Source organism: Myxine glutinosa, chromosome 11 (genome assembly GCF_964187855.1).
Source record: "Myxine glutinosa chromosome 11, kmMyxGlut1.1, whole genome shotgun sequence".
Lineage (NCBI taxonomy): Eukaryota > Metazoa > Chordata > Myxini > Myxiniformes > Myxinidae > Myxine > Myxine glutinosa.
Window position 1 is genome coordinate 80,769,180 of NC_136271.1, and position 24,425 is coordinate 80,793,604.

At 44.2% G+C, this 24,425-nt stretch overlaps 2 protein-coding genes across 2 annotated transcripts in view; one reads left to right on the forward strand and one right to left on the reverse strand.

The window, feature by feature from the left end:
- Positions 1–1,643: 1,643 nt before the first annotated feature.
- UTP23 (UTP23 small subunit processome component) lies at positions 1,644–18,580 on the reverse strand. The gene is made up of 3 exons (XM_068097149.2): positions 18,166–18,580; positions 13,814–13,988; positions 1,644–2,765 (listed from the first exon to the last, which is right to left on the reverse strand). Exons 1-3 carry the CDS (start codon positions 18,351–18,353, stop codon positions 2,361–2,363), a joined length of 768 nt encoding a protein of 255 aa, XP_067953250.2. The 5' UTR covers positions 18,354–18,580; the 3' UTR covers positions 1,644–2,360.
- Positions 18,581–19,133: 553 nt separating this feature from the next.
- Positions 19,134–24,425, forward strand: part of EIF3H (eukaryotic translation initiation factor 3 subunit H) — a 46,770-nt gene continuing 41,478 nt past the window's right edge. Inside the window, exons 1-2 of the mRNA XM_068130915.2 lie at positions 19,134–19,238; positions 22,901–23,054. Coding sequence (XP_067987016.1) covers positions 19,176–19,238; positions 22,901–23,054 — 217 coding nt within the window. The 5' untranslated portion in view covers positions 19,134–19,175. The remainder of the gene's footprint in view (positions 19,239–22,900; positions 23,055–24,425) is intronic.

The window sequence follows — 24,425 nt, forward strand, 5'->3', positions numbered from 1 at the left end:
GGTCCCAGTCATTGTGCTCTTCCAGGAGCCTCAATTCCAAAATGAAATATTTCCTGAGCATTAGATCATGAAAACAAAACTAGAACGGCACTCGGTTGAGAGCATACCTCTGCCAGGCTGAACAGTTTAACTTGTGTATCCCACTGATAGGCCAGATCTGGATCCGGACCTGAACCTGAACCAAAATTGTCATATTCAGATCTTCACCAAAATTGAATAAATTCATCCTTCTCACATACCCAACCTGTCCACCAAGTTTCGCCCGAATCCGTCCACAACTTTGAGATATCCTGTTCACAGACAGACAAGGGTGACAACACAACCTCCATTCACCTTCGGTGGTGGAGGTAAATACTCACAAGGGTTCGTTCATTCCCATGCTCATGGCACTCAACATTTGCCACACTGCCCCACTGTCAGTTCATTCATTCACTCACCTTGCTCTTCCACGAGTCTCAAACTATTTAAGAAAAAAATAAGAAAGTTTGGCCAACCACAACTTCATTCACATCAGGTGTTTCTATGTAGGCAAGAGGCCTTGCTAGTTCGACCAGTGTGTGCTGAAGTCTGAAGATAACCCCTTGATCCTGTTAGGTTGAGAAAGTTTTGACAATCACCTATTCATGTGACCGAGAGCTTGTATGGGTGTATTCTTCAGCCAGACTCACGACATTCACAGCGAGCTGTTTTCAATAAATGTGACTGTTCCATATTATATTTACAGCCAATTTTCCAAGCCGAATGCCAACATCAAAGCTAGCATTTATGGCAAACAATGCACGCCAAAGGCCTCTGCATGCCCTAGCACGAGGCTCAGATAAAAGAGCGCTTCAAAGCGGTGACTGCCAACACTCATAAATAGCGTGGTTTCCCATCACATGTCTGCTTCTGAAATATTTGATATCACAAAAAGCACTGGATTATCTTAAAGTAGTGTTTCTAATCACAAGTGAGGGACAAGGTTTCCAAAACGAGTTCATAACTGTTCCAGACATTGACAAAATCCGCTAGCACCACCTCTTGGCGGGTTGCACTCTGAACAAGTTTGAAAGCATTTCGGGCCATTTTATTACCTCCGCCACCAAAGGTGGATGGAGGTTGTGTTTTCGCCCCTGTCTGTTTGTCCGTTTGTTTGTTTGTGAACAAAATATCGCAAAGAGTTGTGGACGGATTCGGACGAAATTTGGCAGAGATGTTGCGTATGTCACAAGGACGAAATGATTAGATTTTGGTGAAGATCCGGATTCGGCTACTAGAATTTTAAAAGTGATTCTTCACCATTGGGAGATGGGGCCAAAACCGCCGTATAGCACGATATCTCAAAAAGTTATGGACGGATTTGGACAAAACTTGGTGGACCGGTTGGGTGTCTGACAAGGAAGATTTTTTTTCAATTTTGCTGAAGATTCAAATCCGCATCCGAATCAAAGGAATTGTTTAAACGAGCCATGTTGTCCAGCCAATTGTACGAGCCATATTTGCAAGTCTCGTTAACAAAGCATAGATGACTGTTAAAAATAAATAAAGTCAAATTGATGTAAACGACATAATAACAATAACCTCGACACCATCTATCTAAAATAGAGTAAAGAAACGTACAATTTTCTGATAAAAAAAAAAAGAAGCTGGTGACCAAGATAACGTTAGTTTTAAGAGGCCAACCTTTTATTGCATATACATAAGGGGGTAGTAGGCTAAAGTGAGAAGGAGAGGGGATGCAGAGGGGAGGGGGATGATAAAAGGGTGTGTGGACAGAGGGGAATCGTTTGGAGAGTAGAGCTGAGGGGAGGGGAGATCGAGCTGGGGGGGGGGGGGGGGAGGGGGAGGTGCGGAGAGGGGGCTTGGTGCATTTTCCATAATGACACGAATTAACCCTAAAACTAGGGTAACTCTAACAATCTCTCAAAATGAATGAATGAATGATCGTTTTAAGGCCATTTTCCCCGCTAGAGCGGGGGTTAGCCTTGCGGGCCCCATCTCAAAGCTGGATGATAAACTTTCGGGCAACAGGGTAACTCGGGTAGTGTCGTGTTGTGGTGCCAAAAGGGATGCCATGTTGTAAGATATGATGTCTCATGGAAGAGACATTAAAATAGCTGTCCTGTCCACCGACACTTGAGCTGGTATTATAGTACAATACCCTGCCCTATTGTCCTCGCATGTTCCGCAAGTTAATTGTAAATTCCAAAAATCGAAATCATCCCAATCAATTTTGGTAAGCTCCCTATGGTGCAAATGCAATAAAGAGAATCTATCACAAAATACTAATGGTGAATTGGCACAATTAGGTAACGATAAAATGCTTAACAAAACAATAATAATTAGTCACTGCGCACTTTATGAGAGGTCGACACATTTGATTAATGCCCAGCAATGATCTTTTTCTTCTTCTTCTTCTTATCTTTCTTCTTCTTGGCTGCTTGGGAAACCGTTGCTCTTTGAGCTCTTTGAGCCTTGTCTCCTACATGAGTCTGCACATCGACCCCTCTGTGCTTTTTCTTTTTCTTCAAGCAGCTCAGAGGGTTAGGCCCAGCAGGTCGCTTGCACGGTCGACGCTGGTGAAGTCGGTCAGCCTTCGGGCATAACTTTGCTTTCATTTCCCTCAGGTGCAATTTCTCCTGCGTTGGGATGAGCTGGGCAGCCTGTGCTCTGATTGCAGCCCTTTTTGAGGTTACAGAAGGCCTGTCCAGTACAGGCGTGTTCTGTATGATGTACAGGAGTGGAACACAGGGCATGCGCTTTACTTGGCCTGTCAACTCTGGGTCCTGGATATGATGACAAACAAGGCAGGTATGAAAATGCACAAAAAGACCAATAAACGAAGATCGAAATGTAAATGTATGTTAATTTAGTATTTAATGATGGGGTACATTTCTCATAGATCAATCTATTAACTGGAATGTGGGGTCCATAATGGCAATGTCAACATTTCAGTTTAGTTTTTTTTTTTAAAGCTTTCACATCTATTAGATCTGTAATACCATTGAGGGAAGGAGAATGTATGAGGAATAAGTGGTGTGAAAGGGTTAAAATTGTGCCATTTTTACATGTATAACATGTACATGGCTCCACACATTACTCTCTTATATCCTAATTAGGTCATGGACTTTGTACAATCATAGCCTTGCTGTCTCGGCCAGTCACAACTTTGGATTGTGCTCCAAAACCAGATGCTGTTGGGACGTTATTCATTGTTCAGTCTTTTGGGATGTTTCAGGTCTGTTACTCAAAGTGATTTTACAAAGCATCTAATAGCCGAACAGAAGAAAAGATTCATTGCTGTGGATTGAAGCCTCGTGACTCATAAACGATTCTAACGTCTGAAGCATCAGTTATGATTAATATGCATCAGGAGGATGTATCACAGCGCTCGAATTTTGCTGAGAGATCGGTGGCCCATTTACTTCTGACTCTCAGGACTTTGATCCTGCCTTCTGTCAGCGGCTCATCAAATTGATCACACAATTCTACAGTCTTGGTGAATGTCAAGACACTTAGTTATAGTCTAATAGTTATTATTTATCAATATTGAACTGACATCGAGGTTCATGAAAGTGCAAACCAATACGGGGACATAATCAACAAACTGGCAGAGTGGTAACGGGAAACAGGTGGAGAAGAAAACCGAGACACCACAGCGAATGATAGGGAGCAGCAGACAGAAATAGTGGGTATGCCATCATGTATAAAGGCTCAGGGGTAGATATTGTGGAGACCATGAGGTACCGAAAGGCTGCATTATTGAAGGAATTGAGGGAATAGCACATTATGACAAACTCGAGGGAACACATCACCCCCTGCTGAAGACACCTGGTGTTGCAATTCGGAAACTGTTCAAATAGAAGTTCAGCTGAGTGAACTGGTTTGTTTCATCAATGACCAATCAAAATTTTCCAGAGTCGTTTTAGACCACGTCAAAATTTTGCTGGATCTGGAATTTTCATACAGCATTACAGGAAATGAGGAGTACTAGGATACCGCACTATGTGACGAGCTGTGAACAAGGCCTCCTATCAACGCTATCTAACATCATGACAGCATATTTTGCTATTGCAAAATGCAATTTCCATGACCTCTCAAAATACTTGCTTTCCAAATGATCAAATATTTTCAAACATGATCTGCACACTGGATGTATGCCAACCCTAATGATGAATACATTGGACACTTATTTCCAAAAGGTGAGACATCATTTTAAAGCTTTTAAATATCAAATGTGAACACAGATAATCATGCTACAAATTTGAGGTTGACATCAATGTGTCAATTATATTGCATCAAGTCGTGACTTACCTCAATGTTGGAGACAAGGGAAAACTGATTTGGTTCCAAAACGTGCAATACAACACAGCCATTTTTGTTGCCGAAACAGTGTTGTGTCCTCTCAGCCAATTGGAGTCCTTGGTGCACCAAAAAACAGCTGTGCCAATTTGCCTGGTTATTTCAAATTGACAATCTTGTGCACGTGTGTGTGTGTGTAACGTGTGTTATAAACTGTTAACGTGTGTTATAAACCGTTATAAATGACAGTTTGAATATTTGAAATACAGTTTGATCCAGGGGTTAGTATTGTGGTAGTGCTGGTTGGTGAACAATTGGACATGTTATATTTAAGGTAAGGTGTGCAAGATTGAATGTATTATCATATAATGGAATGTGTGATGGGAGTTGTACCTATATGATAATACATTAAATTCTCGAGCGAGTCAAGTTTGATTAGTGAAGTTACATTGATGGGTTCACTGACTGTCTGGACTCAACTGAGGTTGTGGATCTACTGATGTGGGTGATCTACTGATGTGGGTGACCTACTGATGTGGATCCGTGACTGAGGTTGTGAATCTATTGATGTGGATCCATGACCGAGGTTGTGAATCTACTGATGAAGGTGATCTACTGATGTGGATTCGTGACCTAGGTTGTTGATCTACTGATGTGGATCCGAGACTGAGGTTGCCGATCTAGTGATGTACCATCTATTAATGTAGATCCATGACCGAGGTTGTGAATCTGCCGTTTGGAGAGGTTGAAAGGATCGAAACCTCGAGGAAGAACAGTGCCCAGCTGATGATCTGTGCAGTTAGGAAACTATAAGTCAATTGATTATGTTAAGATTCTTACTTTAGGTTTTGAGGTTTACAATTTAAATTAAGTTGAATATGGGATGTTGTGAAATTAACATCATTTACAGCAATCCTTCAAATTATATTAAAGTTTAGGAACAATCAATACAGTACAATTAATTAAATGCATCTTTAAATAAGAATTGAATAAGAGAAATAAGAATTGAAAATGAGAAGAGATAGAATTGTGAGGGACAAAAAAAGAAGAAGAAATGTGTGTGTTTGTGTTTGTTTGTGTGCATGTGTGTGTGTGAAGATTTGATTGTGTGTGGTCCATTTCCTACTGACTCTCAAGACATTTATCCTGCCTTCTGTCAGCGGCTCATCAAATTGATCACACAATTGTAGTCCTGGTGAATATTAAGACACTTACTCCACCGGTCAAAAGTTTTAGAACACCTCAATTTTCCAGTTTTTACTGAAATTTACGCAGTTTAATGTCTCAATGTATTCTGAAATTAAGCATAGAACAAATAAACAATTGGAGATAACAAAAATTCATAGAATCATTTTGTTTAATAAAATTTAATTTAAATTTTTGACTCGGCAAAGTAGCCACCTTTTGCAGATATAACCACCAAACACACTCGTGCCATTCTTTCTACAATGGAAATCAAATATTGTTTGGGAAGTTCTTCCCAACACTGTTGCAGAAGTTCCCACAAATGTGTTGCACTTGTAGGTTGCTTTGCCTTCACCCTTCTGTCCAATTCATCCCAAACCAGCTAGATGGGGTTTAAGTCTGGAGACTGTGCTGGCCATTCCATGATTTGAAGCCTACCGTCTTGTTCTTTTCCTCGAAGGTAGTTTCGACATAGCCTGGCGGTGTTTTTAGGGTCATTATCTTGCTGTAGGATGAACCCCTGACCAACGAGGTGTATGCCAGAGTGTATTGCATGGCGCTGCAAAATGCTGTGGTAGCCCTTTTGGTTCAGGGTGCCAGTCACTCTGTGCAAGTCGCCGACTCTGGATCCAGTAAAAGAGCCCCAGACCATCACGCTTCCTCCTCCATGTTCGACAGTTGGTGTCACACACTGAGGAACCATCCTTTCGCCTACTCGATGGCATACAAAAACCCTGTGTGATGAACCAAATATTTCAACTTTTGATTCATCGGACCATAAGACCTTCTTCCAGTCTTCAGTAGTCCACTGGCGGTGCTTCATGGCCCAGGCAAGCCTCTTTCTTATTTTGCCATCTTAGCAATGGCTTTCTTACTGCCACTCGACCTGATGACTCCACTATCTGCCGCTCCATTCCTCATCCCTCAGATCGGCAGTCTGCAGCCTCCTCACTCTCTGCAGACCTGGACAAAATCACAGACTGGTCAAACAAGTTGAACATGTCTTTCAATCCTGACAAATCTCACACTCTTACAATGTCTCTCCGAAAGGACCGACTGGACAACCCTCCCATCTACTTTCTCAACAATCCTCTCCAAGAAGTTCTGTCGCTCAAGCTTTTGGGTCTCACGATCTGCCATGATCTTTCTTGGGAAAACCACATTTCCAAGCTGGCCTCCAAAGCCAGTCGCCAACTGGGCATCCTCCGTCGTGCGAAGTCCTTCCTTGGCACACCTGAGCTCCTCACCACATACAAGGCTTTCATCCGCAGCTCAATGGAATACTGTTCCCCCCTCTGGGCTGGTGCTCCTGCCTCACACCTTGCTCGGCTTCACGCTGTTGAGGCCAAAGCTTTCAGAATCATTGGAATCTCCTGCGATGTAGTCAACTCCGAGGGCCTTTCACTCACTCACCGCAGGCAGGTTGGTGGTCTTTCTGTCTTCTACCGACTCCTCTCCGGCCTTGCTCCCCCAGCTCTCTCTGTGCTCTGTCCCCCCAATATTCCTTCAGGTCGCACAAGATCTGCCTGCAACCCTCTTATGGTTAAACTGCCAAAGTCTAGGCTCTCTGCTCACCTTCACTCTTTCATTCCCCTTTTCTCCCGCCTCTGGAACAAACTCCCCCACTCCCTTCAATCCCACTCCTCCCTCCAGGTCTTTAAAACAGCTGTTCACCACCATCTCTTATCTTCCCCCATCGAAAACCTTGATCTTTTCTACCCCCGGTAATTCACCCCAGAGTCCTTGCAGTGTTCATATGTTTTAATTCCTCTCCCACCTCCCCCCAAGTCCTCCCGATGTCCCTGCTCTCAAATGTTGTTTGTGTCCTTCCCCCTCTCTCCCCATCTTGTCTGCCGCTCCCCTTGTTTTTGTGTTTTGTGTGTCGGTTTGTCTTTTTGTGTGATTAATGTTAGCTCTTTCACGAGCCTCGATCTTGTATACAAAAAAACCCAAAAAAAAACAAACCTGCAGCTCGAAGTTTTCTCTTCACAGTTGAAACTGAGACTTTCTTACTTCGACCAATGTTAAGCTGTGCTTGAAGCTGTTGTCCTGTGAGCCGCCTAACATGCAAGCGGTTGACTCTCAGAAACTTGTCTTCTGATTCTGTTGTGGCTTTGGGTCTGCCAGACCTCTTCCTGTCAGAGTTTCCTCCAGTTTCCAAGTGCCTTTTGATGGTGTAGTAAACTGTACTCACTGACACCTTGGCTTTCTTTGCAATTTCTCCAAAGGAAAGACCTACACTTTTAAGGGTTATAATGGTCTGCCTGTCTTCCTACTTACCTTTGTACCATTTCAGGTTATTCACTGGACTTGAATTGCTTAAATTTCAATAAAAACTGGAAAAATTGAGGTGTTCTAAAACTTTTGACCGGTAGTGTAGTTCTAGTTTAATAGATATCTTTATTTATTTATATTTAACTGACGTTGAGGTTCATGAAAGAGCAAACCAATAGGTGACATAATCAACAAACTGGCAGAGTGGTAACGGGAAGCTGGTGGAGAACAAAACCAAGACACCACAGCGAGTGAAAGGGAGCAGGAGACAGAAATAGTGGGTATGTCAACATGTATAAAGGCTCAGAGAATCTATATTATAATAGGCGAAGGTGATTCTGTCCGTCTGTCCGGGGGTGTGGCTTAGTCCGTTTGCAGAGTAGCTCCACCCATAGCTCTACCCATTCTTGGAGAGGCTTCATGTAAACAAATATCCACCATTTTATTACCTCGAATGGCTTTGAGGCCTGTTTAGTTAGGCCCATGCTGTCTTTCTCTCTCACACAGGTTTATTTCAATTCTAATTCGATATATCATTTCATTTTTAACAGTCACTACCATAGTGTTAGACTCGGTTGAAAAAAAACGGGAAGTGAATCCCAAGAAAGTTTCCGTTTATAGAACGAAATGATTTCTCAAAGGCCTGTAAACGAAAACCCATTCATTGAGAGTCACCCTCACGATTTTATCTCGAATTCACCATCCGATTTAATTTTTATCGATGGTTTTGGACTCGGTGTCAGAAATAATTGAGAGCATTCACGCACACACGGGAAATTGCTGAGATATATTTATAAAAATCGCGCCACGATGATACACGAAAATACACCGCCTAAAATAACAGTCGGGGAAAATGTCGACATATATTAAAAATTTGCTTTTTCTTTTCCGTTAACATTTATTACTTTTACGTTTTATGACAGTCGGCACAAAAACGACATATATATCTTCGTTCTTTCTTATTTCATTCAACATTATTATCCGGAAGTAAAATATGTTTCAGGAAATTACCGAGAGATATTTCTTCGTTTTTTTTTTATTAGTTATGTGTGCATACACTTTAAATAGGTTTATTTGAAATCTTTAATTTTCACAATGTAATTTACTTGCCATTTGTCATTTGATAATTACGAGACACTTCCTCTTGAGGATCGTGACAATTCATGTGTTGCGTGGAAACTTCCATTTCCAAAATGAACGCGACGGTCGATGAAGAACGCAGACTTCAACAGGATGTAGCAAGAAAACGAATGAGATGGGCGAACGAGTCCGTCGACGAACGTCAATGCAAACTTGAACAGGATGTAGCAAGAACCGCACAGAGACCGCACGAGACGGGAGAACCGCACAGAATGCTGCTGCAACAACGATGAGGAGGGTTGGAGAGGAGCGAGGGTTTGGAGAGCGAGGTGCTAGGGGTTGGAGAGTGAGGAGCGAGGGGTTGGAGAGCGTGGAGATAGGGGTTGGAGAGCGAGGAGCTAGGGGTTGGAGAGTGAGGAGCAAGGAGTTGGAGAGTGAGGGCCAATTGGAGCGGAGAGTGAGGGCTGATTGGAGCGGAGAGTGAGGGCGATTGGAGCGGAGAGTGAGGGCGATTGGAGCGGAGAGTGAGGGCGATTGGAGCGGAGAGTGAGGGCGATTGGAGCGGAGAGTGAGGGCCGATTGGAGCGGAGAGGAGTGCGAAGAGGTATTGGAGAGGAGTGTGAGGAGGTATTGGAGAGGAGTGTGAGGAGGTATTGCAGAGGCGTGTGAGGAGGTATTGCAGAGGAGTGTGAGGAGGTATTGGAGAGGAGTGTGAGGAGGTATTGGAGAGGAGTGTGAGGGCTTGGAGAGGAGTGTGAGGGCTTGGAGAGGAGTGTGAGGGCTTGGAGAGGAGTGTGAGGGGTTGGAGAGGAGTGTGAGGGGTTGGAGAGGAGTGTGAGGAGGTATTGGAGAGGAGTGTGAGGAGGTATTGGAGAGGAGTGTGAGGAGGTATTGGAGAGGAGTGTGAGGAGGTATTGGAGAGGACTGTGAGGAGGTATTGGAGAGGACTGTGAGGAGGTATTGGAGAGGAGTGTGAGGAGGTATTGGAGAGGAGTGTGAGGAGGTATTGGAGAGGAGTGTGAGGAGGTATTGGAGAGCAGTGTGAGGAGGTATTGGAGAGCAGTGCTCTAGCTCTGCTCTGCTGCTCTGCTGCTCTAAAATCCTGCTCTGCTGCTCTATCTCACCTTCTCTCTGTTCTCTTCACCCTCTCTTTTGCTCAAGGTCAACTGCCATCTGCTTGGAAATCAGCCAACATCACCGCTTTGCACAAAAAAGGTGCAAAAACAGATCCTAGCAACTACAGACCAATCAGCCTTCTCCCAATTATCAGCAAAGTCATGGAATCCATCATTGCTTCGGATATGAAATCTTTCCTCTTCTCCAATGGCTTGATCTCTGATCATCAATTTGGTTTCAGACCAGGTCACTCTACTCTGGACATGCTGCTTCTGCTGTCTCAACAATGGATGGAGGTCCTCAATGCCAAACAGGAAATTAGAGCTGTCTCCCTCGACATATCACGTGCCTTCGACACGGTCTGGCACCCCGCTCTGCTCACCAAACTCTCCTCCTTTGGTATCCATGGAAATCTCCACGCATGGCTGGCGGACTTCCTCTCTAGTCGTCGTCAACGTGTGGCCCTGAATGGGTTTCTCTCATCTCCTCTTCCTGTTCAGGCTGGAGTTCCCCAAGGCAGTGTTCTGGGCCCCATGCTTTTTCTGGTCTTCATCAATGATCTCTCTGACTCTCTCGAAAATCCTCTCTATCTCTTTGCTGATGACTCCACTCTCTGCCGCTCCATTCCTCTTCCCTCAGATCGGCAGTCTGCTGCCTCCTCACTCTCTGACGACCTGGACAAAATCACAGACTGGTCAAACAAGTGGAACATGTCTTTCAATCCTGACAAATCTCACACTCTTACTATGTCTCTCCGAAAAGATCGACTGGACAACCCTCCCATCTACTTTCTCAACAATCCTCTCCAAGAAGTTCTGTCACTCAAGATTTTGGGTCTCACTATCTGCCATGATCTTTCTTGGGAAAACCACATTTCCAAGCTGGCCTCCAAAGCCAGTCGCCGACTGGGCATCCTCCGTCGTGCGAAGTCCTTCCTCGGCACACCTGAGCTCCTCACCACATACAAGGCTTTCATCCGCAGCTCAATGGAATACTGTTCTCCCCTATGGGCCGGTGCTCCTGCCTCACACCTAGCTCGGCTTCACGCTGTTGAAACCAAAGCTTTCAGAATTATTGGAATCTCCCGCGATGAAGCTATCTCTGAGGGCCTTTCACTCACTCACCGCAGGCAGGTAGGTGGTCTTTCTGTCTTCTACCGACTCCTCTCCGGCCTTGCACCCCCAGCTCTCTCTGTGCTCTGTCCCCCAAATATTCCTACAGGTCGCACAAGATCTGCCAGCAACCCTCTGATGGTTAAACTGCCGAAATCTCGGCTCTCTGCTCACCTTCACTCTTTCATTCCTCTTTTCTCCCGCCTCTGGAACAAACTCCCTCACTCCCTTCAATCCCACTCCTCCCTCCAGGTCTTTAAAACAGCTGTTCACCACCATCTCTTATCTTCCCCCATCCAAAACCTTGATCTTTTCTACCCACGTTAATTCACCCCAGATCCTCCTTGTTTGAAATTCCAACTTCTTTCCTGGAAGTCCTGGCAGTGTCCATATGTTTTATACCTCTCCCACCGCCCCCTTCCCACGCCCCCCCCCCCCCAAAGCCCTCGCCCTCTCTCAGATCTCTCGATGTCTCCATGTCTCTCGGTCCCTGCTCTCAAATGTTGTGTTTGTGTCCTTCCCCCTCTCTCCCCATCTTGTCTACATGTCTACTTGTCTACTTGTCTACTTGTCTACATGTCGACTTGTCTCGATGTCTCCATGTCTCTCGGTCCCTGCTCTCAAATGTTGTGTTTGTGTCCTTCCCCCTCTCTCCCCATCATCTTGTCTACCGCTCCCTATGTTATATGTTTTATGTGTCGGTTTGTCTTTCTGTGTGATTAATGTTCGCTCTTTCACGAGCCTCGATCTTGTATACAAAAAAAAAAAAAAAAAAAAAAAAAAATTTTAGGAGGTATTGGAGAGCAGTGTGAGGAGGTGTTGGGGAGGAGTGTGAGGAGGTGTTGGGGAGGAGTGTGAGGAGGTGTTGGAGAGGAGCGAGGGGTTGGAGAGTGAAGAGCGATTGGAGAGGCGAGTGAGGAGCGATTGGAGAGGAGAGTGAGGAGCGATTGGAGACGCGAGTGAGGCGCGATTGGAGGTGAGTATGAGGAATTGAAGACGAGTGTGAGGGATTGGAGAGGAGTGTGAGGGATTGGAGAGGAGTGTGAGGGATTGGAGAGGAGTGTGAGGGATTGGAGAGGAGTGTGAGGGATTGGAGAGGAGTGTGAGGGATTGGAGAGGAGTGTGAGGGATTGGAGAGGAGTGTGAGGGGTTGGGGAGGAGTGTGAGGGGTTGGAGAGGAGTGTGAGGAGGTATTGGAGAAGAGTGTGAGGAGGTATTGGAGATGAGTGTGAGGAGGTATTGGAGAGGAGTGCAAGGAGGTATTGGAGAGGAGTGTGAGGAGGTATTGGAGAGGAGTGCGAGGAGGTATTGGAGAGGAGTGTGAGGAGGTATTGGAGAGGTGTGTGAGGAGGTATTGGAGAGGAGTGTGAGGAGGTATTGGAGAGGAGTGTGAGGAGGAGTGGCATTGGAGAGGCATGAGGGTGGAGAGGATTGAGGGGTCATATATTATGTGAAATAAATAAATTGTGTTCATTACACCATTTTAACCCTGGTGTTGGGCTAGCGGCTAGGGTGCCGGCTTAGGATCCTAGGATCCTGGGTTCGAATCCCGGTCGATCGCTGAATTAACGCCAGGGGGGTTGACTCAGCCTGTCATCCTTCCGAGGTCAGCTAATGGTGTGGCTCACTGGTAATTCCCTGTTTGTCGTTAAAGGCGGAAAAAAGGGTTGGCGTCAGGAAGGGCATCCGGCCGTAAAACATTGCTTCAAAAAGGGGACCGAAAAACAACAACCACGGTTCCCGAAAAAGGCCAACCCCCGCTTTGCGGGGAAAATGGCCTCTAAAGGTGGTTATATTATGTTATTTATACACCATTTTAACCATTTTGTAAAAATTTCATGTGCAGCATGTAAATCAAGATGTCCAAATGTCACACACGTCCATACCCGTGGGATTCCCACGGGTGACCCCACTAGTGTAGTATAAAGGCTCAGGGGTAGGTATTGTGAAGCCCATGAGGTCCGCACCATGAGGTCCGCAAAGGCTGCATTATTTAAGGAATTGAGGGAACAATATGTTATGACAAACTCGAGGGAACACATCACCCCCTGCTGAAGACACCTGGTGTTGCAATTCAGAAGCTCTTCAAATAGAAGTTCAGCTGAGTGAACTGGTTGGTTTCATCAATGACCAATCAAGATGTTCCAGAGTAGTTGAAGACCACTCAAAATTTTGTTTGATTTGGAATTTTCATGCAGCATTACAGGAAATGAGGATTACTCAAATATGGCACGATGTGACAAGCTGTGAACAAGACCTCCTATCAACGCTATCTAATATCGCTAAGTGTGTGTAATTTGGCGATTCTTAAGAAAGTCATGTGTTGCTATATTTAATTAATACTATTGTGCTAATGGTAGACATAAGGTATTATTAAATATTTCTTATAACATTATCCTTCTGTCTCCAGTCATTTGTTGGTTTTACCATAAAAACATCACCAAGGGCGCATCATTGCCTTTAATTATTTTCTACCGTGATGCCCTCCAGGTTATCGGTGCATTAGCTGTGGTGCCCTGAGGTCAACACGTATCAGTGTGCAAAATGTCAGCTTTCTACCCCACGCAGAAGATACTAAACATTTATATCAGTGAGTGAGTGAGTGAGTGAGTGAGTGAGTGAGTTTGAAAGAGATGTATATATTAAATATTTAATGAAGACCATTTGCGGTGGAACACTAAAGAGAACATAACTGGGCCATTTAGTTTAGGCTGCATAAATTGTGCAATAAAAATATACAAAAGTTGCATTTCGTTACTCATTACCTGTGTAGCCAGGAAGTAATGCTGCCAATTCTTTTCTTGGACAAGGCTCAGCAAGCACTCGGTAGCACTAACGGGATTATGCTTGTGAGCACAGTGCCGTCGCTGGAAACGCTGTGCAATGATCCGAGCATTACCAAGCTCCTTTTCCAGCAAACTTAGCTCATGAATGACACACCTGTGTGGTCACAATTGGAGGGGGTCAGTGAAGAGAGAAAACACATTGGCAAATAAAAAACATAATTGATTCATATGCGTGGTGTGCTGGCAATTTTGCAAAGTGATATTAAGCTGCGCTCACAACTCAACGACTTAAAGTGAGCCCTTAGAAATCGAAATTTCAAAAACAAAGGAAAAAACGAAGTTTGGCTTAATCGACCCAGTTTTTCATGCTCTTCCCAATGGTAAAACTCTTATCGCACACTAATTTCCATCCAATTAGCCACCCAAAGTTTGGTTCATAGAAAAAAAACTTGAGGTCAAACTTCAAAGAGAGAAATCTTTGACCACACCCTCTCCCTGTCTTTTTAATATTTTTCAAAAGAACACTGAAATTTGAAGGATTTAGATGGCTTGATGGAGTACTTCCACAGCTTGATGGAGTACTGCTCTCCCCTCTGGGCTGGTTCTCCTGCCTCACACCTAGCTCAGAATGACGCTGTACAAACCAAGGCTTTCATCATCATTGGAATCTCCCACGATGAAGCTGATTTTGAGGACCATTCACTCTCCCACCTCAGGCAGGTTGGTGGTCTTTCTGTCTTCTACCGACTCCTCTCTGGCCTAGTTCCCCCTGCTATCTGTGCTCTGTTTGCCAAATATTCCTGTAGGATGCACAAGATCTGTCAGCAACCCTCTTCTGGTGAAACTGCCAAAATCAAGACTCTCTGCTCACCTTTACTCTTTCATTCCTTATAAAGGATGAAATTAATTTGGTGAAAATATGAGTACAAGGACAAGCCACAGAGAAAACTGTTTTCAGACATTTCATAAAATATCATGGTCATTGCTTCTACTACCAGACAGTGCTAACAGACTCTCCCTAAAATTGATTGGCCATTTACAAATGAGCTAAAGAGGACGCTGCGCCACTTGTACCTAAAATCCCATCAAGGACCATGAGTAAAAGCATACTCATGTGAATTGGCTGTGCAAGGTGCAAGTGCTTCCTGCTCTCGTAGTTCCGGTGGTGCCCCGCTTTGCTTCCCGCCCATGTTGGCTTCTCTGGACGGTGTATCGGCAAAGCGTGCTGGCAAGACTTTTTCATTTCCTAGATGATGCGACCCTTCTAATCGTTGCAAATCAGAGTTCATAAAGTGAGATTATACACCCATTAATAGGGAACATGAGCTGGGTTTACGATCGCTTTGACACAGGTTACTTTTACCTGGCTGATGCCTGTTGCGATGACGGTCACCCACATTAGTACGAGAGGAACAAGGGAGTTAGAAAACTGTCAACACACTTGGCAAAGGCAGTGTGCAACGCTACTCTGGAGGAATAACGGCCGACCACCTCCAAGACACAAGTCCAGCTGATGAAGGATGATAAATGTGTTGAAAAAAAAAACTTGCACACCAGTGAGTTGCATTTTAGGTTTTTAAAACAAGCGAACAAATGCTGGTGAATGCTCTGACCAGACTTTAAAGGCTTTATATTGTTGCGGATATGGGATTTGGCCTCCATCCATATCCGCTTGTAAATATTCCCCTATTTCCCCAATACTTCCCAACTATCCCCAATCCCCCATTCCCTAGTCCCATTGTCTGTAAACAACACTCTGTAGCCCCGACCTTCCCCTATTTCCCCCATTAAATGTCGCATCCAGGTTCACCGCATCTCACGTAGACAACTAGAGGACATCTTGCTAGTTATTCTTAGTCTATGTCAGTTAAGGACTCGTTTCCATTAATTCTGACTCTTCGTTGCACCAGAATGTGATTGTATGGCACCGTTAGAAAGTTTAGGACCTCCCAATACCTCCCCGCAGCTCTTCCTCATGGTACAACAACAACAACAACAACAGCGGCGGCGGCGCGGGGAGTGTGCGTCCTCACTCCGGCTTGGTTAGCCGCCATTGAACATGTGCTCCGACGGGGTTACCACGCAGGGGCTCGCTGTCAGCTCCTCGTCAAGGGCGGAGCCCGGTAACCCCCCGCACCCAATAGGTGCGGCGGACCGATTCCATCTGGGGCGGAGCTAACGAGCCGAGGGCGTGTCACTCCCCGCTGGACATGCGCAGGAAGAGGGAGGTGACGTGAGATGCGCCTCAGCTTGGAGAGAAAAGGACGCCACCTCCGAGCGCGACAATACCTCCCCGCATCTCTGGACCGGACCGGGTCGATTCTGCCCCTGAGCCAAGGTGCACCTTGTGCTATCGACTGCCTGCCCTTCCTTGCCATCAATCCCTGTGTAAGTCAGTCTTGTCCCGTTTGTCTGTGGTCTGTCGGGGATAAGATAAGACTGTGTCTAAGTGCCCATCTTTCTGTGCTTTACCTCTTACCGTGTAATCTACCTGTTTCTGCATCACCAATATTATATCCTCCTCCGGAGGTCTTGAGAACTGTACCCCTTGTGTCGTTACATTTATCCCAGCCGTTGTGTCCTTTCCTTCATTGATTTAGCATAGCGCGACTTGGTCAACGTCGAGTGGAATCGGGCGGGATAGGGTTCTAATCGGGGAGTAACTGTGCGGACGCGGTAATACCAAACCGCTCGGTAAACTAACATCTAAAACCGCGTCTGTAACAATATATTTGTGGGTTTGTTTTCATGCAATAACTCCTATACGATCTGGATATTCATTGTCAGTCTCCACAATATTGGGACAGATATGTTGAGGATACTTTTGCCATTGTGCATCAGGACAAGTTTGACCTTTTTGAACACCAGGCCCAGGTACTCCTCCATTAACTGCACAAAAAAAATAAATGAAGGTGTTCTGTTGAATACACCAGAGAATACACTGGTGTTCTTGAATGAGGTTCTCCATGAAGACAGCTCTATGGGGACGTCTGTGTACAGGAAGCTGAAGCAAACCAATAAACTCGTAGACGATATTTCATGCAATCCCAGTTGCAAGAAATGCAGTGTCGCTCACACAACGAAGTTCCACGTATGGGTTATGTCCTTACCCAGAAACGTCACAGCCAGCGATAAGGCCAAGTAAAACAAATTATTAGTTTATTGTCCCCATCTGCTTTCTTTTTGACAACAACATCCTTTTTTTGATATTTACTATTTTCTGTCCAGATCTTAAATTTTGTTTTTTTGTGGCGGGTGTCTGGAACCCAGACCAATAATTATTTTGTGGTCCCTATAGGCCTAGCACTCATGCAAATGAAATTGATCTCGTCTGTAAGTATGCTTGCTCACACCGCACCGTACACTCAGTGAATGCGATTTTCTAGACATGTACATGTACATACGTACGTAACGTGTAAAGCTAAGTTAGATAGCTAGCTCTAGCAATATCACGTGTATTTATCAACCTCAATAAATAACTTTCTCAGGAGCTGTAATTGAGCAACTGATGAAGTACAATAGGCCGACATCTTAAAACGGTCTTCATTTGCGTATGCATCTGGAAGGATGGTAGAAAGTTTTTGAAGCCATGATTGAAGCTTGACGAACCCAGACTCTGGGTGATATTTTCAAAGAATTTTCAAATGGGGAATTCGACCAGGGATCCCCCATCGATAACAACTACCAGACAGCTTAGTACTAGTAGTGCAAGTCCGCATATATCTAGTACCGGTTCAGTATGTACAAGCACACGGTACAGGAGACAGTGCCACTGCTGCAGTAGTTGTTGACGTATCGGGTATATGGCCAACGTCATTTTTCATGGTATATGGGCTCTGTTGGTGGTAGTGATAGTTTTTTTGGTCTGGTACACGTCACCATGTGGTGGCCATCTTCGAAAAAATATTTTTAAAATCTGCAAAATATAAAATAGTAAGGTGCCCTCCACTTTTTTTTTGAAAATCACGGACGAGAAATTAATAATTTATTTCACTTGGCCTAAAACGAATGCGGAATACAATATTATGCAAAAAATTGCATGGTAGGAATTTGCTTACTCCCTGGCTTTAACAATATATTGAGAAAAGGAAGACAAGGGTTGGAAGGAACAGGAGGGCAAAAAACCGTGGAAATATTGGGGAGAGGAGTTAAAGTTTGGAAAAAGATAGGTGCAAAGCATGGGAAAGTGGTGAAATATTCTGCAACATTGGCGTACATAATAAATCGATAAATAAAATTTACAGGATTTTAAGAGTAAAGAGTTCTCATTAAGTACACGAATACTGAAGAAGGACGCTTTAAGGATGCTCAGGTGTGAAACACTGACGCACGTGGTAGTGCAGAGCTGGACTTCCCCGCCGAAGTACTTGGGCAACTGTTCTTTGATTTGAATCTTGCTCTCGAGTGCGGCTTGGCAGAACGTACCGTCCAGGAGGATTAGGTACGGCTCTCGGAACCCGAAATTATTTTTGTAGAAGCTCAAGTACTGCTTGAGATGCTTTATCCGCTTTATCTTCATTGTGTCACCGACTACCGCGAAGCAGTGATGCCGAGAGGCAGATCACCGCTGCCTATACGTATACACCGATCGAACTATCCGGAACTTCACCGCAATTAAAGATAATCTGGCAAAATAAAAAAACTCAAATTTACCTTAATTACGTGGATAAATAGGCAATAATGTAGATATCAATATTGACTTGAAAAAATGATACAGTACACTGTAGTTTGTACAGTATTTCATTTGCACCACGTGACGTTAGTGCAGCTGATCTGCTGAGATAAACCGTGTCTTTCTTCTGGTATTCAATTTAGCTGTTCTTTTGGATATTATAATGAAAATAAATACATTATACATCTGTTAAAACTAATGAATCGTTAATATAGAACGCAACTATATAAAAGGAGAAACTATATACCGAGCTGGTATGTACATGCAAACAGACAATCCTCACCACACCGCACTGAAATCCACCATCGTTGCACCAGTTTTATACTTGGCTGGAAAGCACGCAACTAAAAATGAATGATTCCCGAAACAATATGAACACGATCGAAGCTAAAGGCAGGTGAATAGATTCATAATAGCGTCATCTGTCATGACAAATATCTTATATGGAATCCTGGTGTTCACTTATTTCTGTAATCCTTCGCAAGCCATGATGTTATAGTTAGTAGCAGTATTTCAATTAAAAAGGTGCTTACCTTTCCTCATCTCCAAAGCTACGTGTATAATAAAAATATTGATATTATTAATTGTTTAGTGTTTGATAAATGTGAATTAATTCGATAAGTCGTTACATCGAATTGAGGAAGTGACGTCGTTATTGACTTGTGTGTCATGGCGGGACGAAGTGGTCGTGCGGTGGAAACCGCTGTGAAATTGGTGCAGATTGATGGACTGGTGAGTTTAAGTCGGTTCACCTGAATGAAGTATATGCGGTAAAGATTCTTTTTTATACGTCGTGTACCGGTGGTTTGGATCACTTTGATGTGTCACGTGGTGCATCACACTCGGTGTGTGCCATCTGTCGGTTGGAAGTCGAGTTGGCTACTCCGTTTGCTAGCGGTAGTTTGTGGATGTTAGAGATCCCACGGTGTCGTTTCCTGAAGGGTAGAGGCAGGACGTTATCTATATATTAAAGTAGGTGCAGTTTTCTGTTCGTCTGTTCTCTGGTTCTGTCCATTGGTTGGACAGCTTGGCTGACCACCCACAATGACGTCATTAGTAGAATTGCTGACTCCACCCACTGCCAAACACATTGGCGAACCTATCATATTCACAATCGCTATGCCCTACCTTTACATTGCTAAACATATACTACCAGGAAGCCCTCCGTTGCCTATACACCGCTCCTAAAAGGGAGGGTTTTTCACAGAACGCAGTTCCCGGTTCCCTGCTATTACATGAGAAAGTAGTGGACATGATGGAGATGTTTAAGATAACTAGGGCATGCCCGTACTATATATAAGCTAGGACGTGCCCGTACGTGGGTGCCCGTTCCTTGCCAAAAAAAAAAAAAAAAAAAAATTTGTGTAGGGGTGTGTGTGTGTAAACATCCTAGGGCGTGCCCGTACGTGGGTGCAAAAAAACATGCGTGCAAACAACAACAACAAAAAAAAACTTTGAAACCACGTGGCAGTAACGACCACAGAACCCCCCCCCCCCCTCTATTTACATGAATGGTTTGGTCCATTCGCAAAGCCAAAGCGAACGACCACAGAACCCCCCCCTCTATTTACATGAATGGTTTGGTCCATTCGCAAAGCCAAAGCGAACGACCACAGAACCCCCCCCCCCCCCCCCCCTCTATTTACATGAATGGTTTGGTCCATTCGCAACGCCAAAGCGAACGGTGAACGGCTAAATCGCCATAGCTCGGTAAGTACTTGTCCGATTAATTTCAAACCTTGAAAAGGCACATCCTCGGGTCCCCAGCAATATACCTGGCAAGTTTCAAGTATATCGGACCGGTAGTTGTCGAGAAACAGCGGTCACAGACACACAGACACACAGACACACAGAGATTACTGGAATTATAGATAGATGAAAGGTATCCACCAAAATGGCCTGTCAGGATAGCCAACAGGTATGTACACTCACCTCTAAGCCATCCAGAGTAGGTTCGAATCCTGACCCAACTGTATACTGCCATCCCTGCTGATTCACAGGTGGGTGATTCATCAACGTGTGTGCTGTCCCTCGGATGGACTTTAAACTGGGCATCCTGTCTGTCGGTATTCGGTGATGGATGCTCAAGATCCCATGATGTCCTTTGTGACGAATAGGCGAGCTATCGCCGGCACCTTGAACAAATTGCACATTCCTTCCCTGACTGCCGAGAAGGCAATGGCAAACCACCCAGTAGAGCCCTTGCCAAGAAACCACTTCGGCAACATCGACGCTCTGTAACAGAGTATGGTACATGACGATCCGAAGAGACAAGATAAGTTCAGAAGAGTTTTTCAACAGAATAGACAGTGATAGGTCCAGGGGCCATATCCTGAAAATAAGATGAGAGTTTGGACAGTAGTAAAGGAAGGTTCTTTCAGTAGTTGTACATTGGAGTAGTTGATCAATGATTCACCTCTTAATGTTAATGTACAGAATTGTCTCCCTAGAAAGGTAGTAGGAGCAGAAAGTGTAGATATTGTTACATGTATGTGGGGTATATGAAAGAATACCGTAGGAGAGATAGGATTGTATAATTAATAGCATGGACCGTGTGACGCGTAGAAGAAATCACGATGTAATAAGTAGGGAGACTGTAGCTTAAGGGTGTAGTACTGGTGAACAGGTGATTTTTTTTTTTTTTTTTTTTTTTTTTTTTTTTAAGCTGAACAGTTTCCTTAATGTCTTATAAACAAGAATCATGCTATTAGAGGTCATAGAAGTACCCCTAATTATTGAAAAATTCAAATTTTCTAACATCATACATGCCCCTCAATAACCGGAAGTAGAATTATTTGTTATAACTTTAATTTGCATCATTCTTTTGGGCTGAAATTTGGACAGGATATTCAGAATATCATTTCCTTTAAAATGATGAAGGCTTTTGTTTATAGGAGTAGCCATTGTGGATTTATTGAAGGACAACCAAGTTTTATCTGGTAATTGGCATAATTAGCTAATTAGTGAACATTTGACATAATTTCACAAAATCCTCATCAGGTAGTAGAGTAACACATGTATAATACATGTACCAAGTTTTGTGTGAAAAGAATGATAGGTGACATAGAAGATAGAAGTAGAAATGTGTTCTTTGTTTTTCCTTGTTTTTTATTGACGGTATAATTTATGCAAATTATATGCATGTAATATGACAGAAGCGTTGAAACTGGTCTGAGTTAAAGCCAAGATTATATCTTTCAAGAAAAACTGAAAATTAGATATTAACTTGACTTTGTTTTTGTGTAAAGGCCTCTCAAAGGTACCTATGTAGTTTTCTCAATTTTTCACCAGTACTACACCCTTAAGGTCGTTTGAATGTTTACCACATGGGGGGTGGTGCTGTGCTAATTATCGGTAAGGTTTTTTTAAGGTTGGTTTTCCCCACTGAGTGCTTACCCTCTGTAGTTTTTTTCCCCTTTACGTTATGCTGTAACGACAACAACCGCCAACTACAAACAGGTTCCAGGACTAGGCCCGCCCTCATGGACCTAATAGGTGAAAGCCCCGCCCACAAGAAGGGGAGAATAAGGGGCTGGAGAGGAAGGCCTAACGCTAAGCCCGAGGGACATGATTGGACCGTGTGACGTGGGCGAGGCGAACTGGGAGGAAAATTAGCCGATTGGCTCTCAGGAGTGAAGAAGGAGAGTGGCTTTTTGTTGGGCCATCGGACAAGAAGGTTTGGCCATTTTGACGTGCGCGCTTTTGGAGCTTTTGCTGTACCGGCGTGAGGAGGTTTTGGCGGCTGTGGTGCTCTTCGGGGGAGCTGGGGGCCGCATTGTGCTTGCCAGGTCAGGGAGCCTAAAAGTAGGCTGTCTTGGCTACTTGCCTCACGCCTGGGCGTTTTCGACTTGTGGCGCTGCTGCCATTTTGGGGCGCTTCGACGCGCGGGCCTTACGTCGGCTATCGTCATCTTGTGAGGTTCCCACCTGTGTGACGTCCAGCTTTGGCAGCCACCCACCGCATCGGAAAAGACCCTTTGGAGACAGCTAAGTGCTGGAGAGGGAACATTTTATTTTTTATTTATCTTTCCCCTGTTGTGTTGTGTGAATCTGTCTGTGTGAGGTACCTAAGTTAAGAAATTAATTTACCTCAGGTTTTATTTCGACATCTTCATTCCGTGTTTTATTTTTATAGAGCTATTTTAGATCTGTGACGCATCACAGGTAAAGAGAGCGAGTGTGCTGAAAGCCTCAATTTTGGGATTTTAACCAGAAATATTAATTGAAACGTGCCCTGGTGTTTTCAGTGTGATGATCGATTTCTTTAATCTCTCGAATCACTACAAGTTGTGCTTTATGTTGATGCTCCAGGATTTTGCTCTGTTATGTTTGTTATTTTGTTTATCCTGTGTATCCTGTGTATTTATCCTATGTTTGTTTGTTATTTTTGTTTAGGTGGTGCTGAAAATAATCAAGCATTGCCAGGAGGAGAATGCTCGGCAGGAGATTGTTCAGGGTGTTCTACTCGGCCTGGTCGTGAATGAATGTTTGGAAATTACCAACTGCTTTCCATTCCCACATCGTACTGAGGATGATGATTTTGATGAAGGTTTGTTGGTGACTCATGAAGTTGACATTCTGTTGTATATTATGCTGAGCTTCTACGGAATTGTTTATATGCAAGACGAAGAAATTCAATCTGTCAGAGGGAAATGTATTGAGAGGATTAAGAAGCCTTCTGAGAAATCTTGTGCAACAAATGCTCTTGGAAAAAATAAAAACCTTTAATTATACCTTCCACATCTACCCAACTTCTTTGGATCCACCTCATTCTCAAACTCCTTTACCCTTTGTGTACTCATGTTGTATCGTTTCTTTAGCAATGGCTTCAGCATTCACTTTGAGCTTATTTTTAAGATGCCAGTATTTATTTATTTATTTATTTTGTATACCAAGTCGAGGCTCGTGTAAGGGCTAACACATGCAACATAAAATAAAGGGATCGGGAGACAATAAGGGGGAGAGAGGGAAGTACAGCAACAGTAGGGAACAGGTACATCAGGAGATCTGAGGAAAGGAGAGGGCTGAGTGGGGTACACAGGATAAACAAGATGGACACTAAAGATTTTAAGGAAAGAAAACGGAATTTGAAGGCAGGTAGATTTTGGGGTGTATTAACAGGGAAAGAAAACGTCAAGGTTTTGAATGGGGAAAGATAAGAGATGGTGGTGAATAGCTGTTTTAAAGACCTGGAGGGAGGTGTGGCATTGAAGAGAGTGTGGGAGTTTGTTCCAGAGGTGGGAAAAAAGAGCAATGAAAGAGTGGTGAGCAGAGAGTCTTCATTTTGGCAGTTTCACCACAAGGGAGTTACTGGCAGATTTTGTGCATCCTGCCGGAATAATAGGGGGACAGAGCACAGGCAGAGCAGGGGGAGCTCGGCCCGAGAGGAATCGGTAGAAGACAAAGACCACCAACCTGCTTGCGGTGAGAGAGAGAGAGGGAAAGGTCCTCAGAATCGGCTTCATCGCGGGAGATTCCAATGATCCTGAAAGTTTTGGATTCAACTGCGTGAAGCGGAGCTAGGTGTGAGGCAGGAGCACCAGCCCAGAGGGGAGAACAGTATTCCATTGAGGTGCGGATGAAAGCTTTGTGTGTGGTGAGGAGCTCAGTAGTGCCAAGGAAGGACCGCACGAAGGAGGGTGCCCAGTCGGTGACTGGCTTTGGAGGCCATCTTTTAAATGTGGTTTTCCCAGGAAACATCATGGCAAATGGAGAGACCCAAAAGTTTGAGTGACAGAACTTCTTTGAGGGGGGTGTTGAGAAAATAGATGAGAGGGTTGTGCAGATGGTCTTTTCAGAGAGACAAAGTGAGGGTGTGAGATTTGTCAGGATTGAAAGACATGTTCCACGTGTTTGACCAGTTTGTGATTTCTTCCAGCTCTGCAGAGAATGAGGAGGCTGCAGACTGCTGATCTGAGGG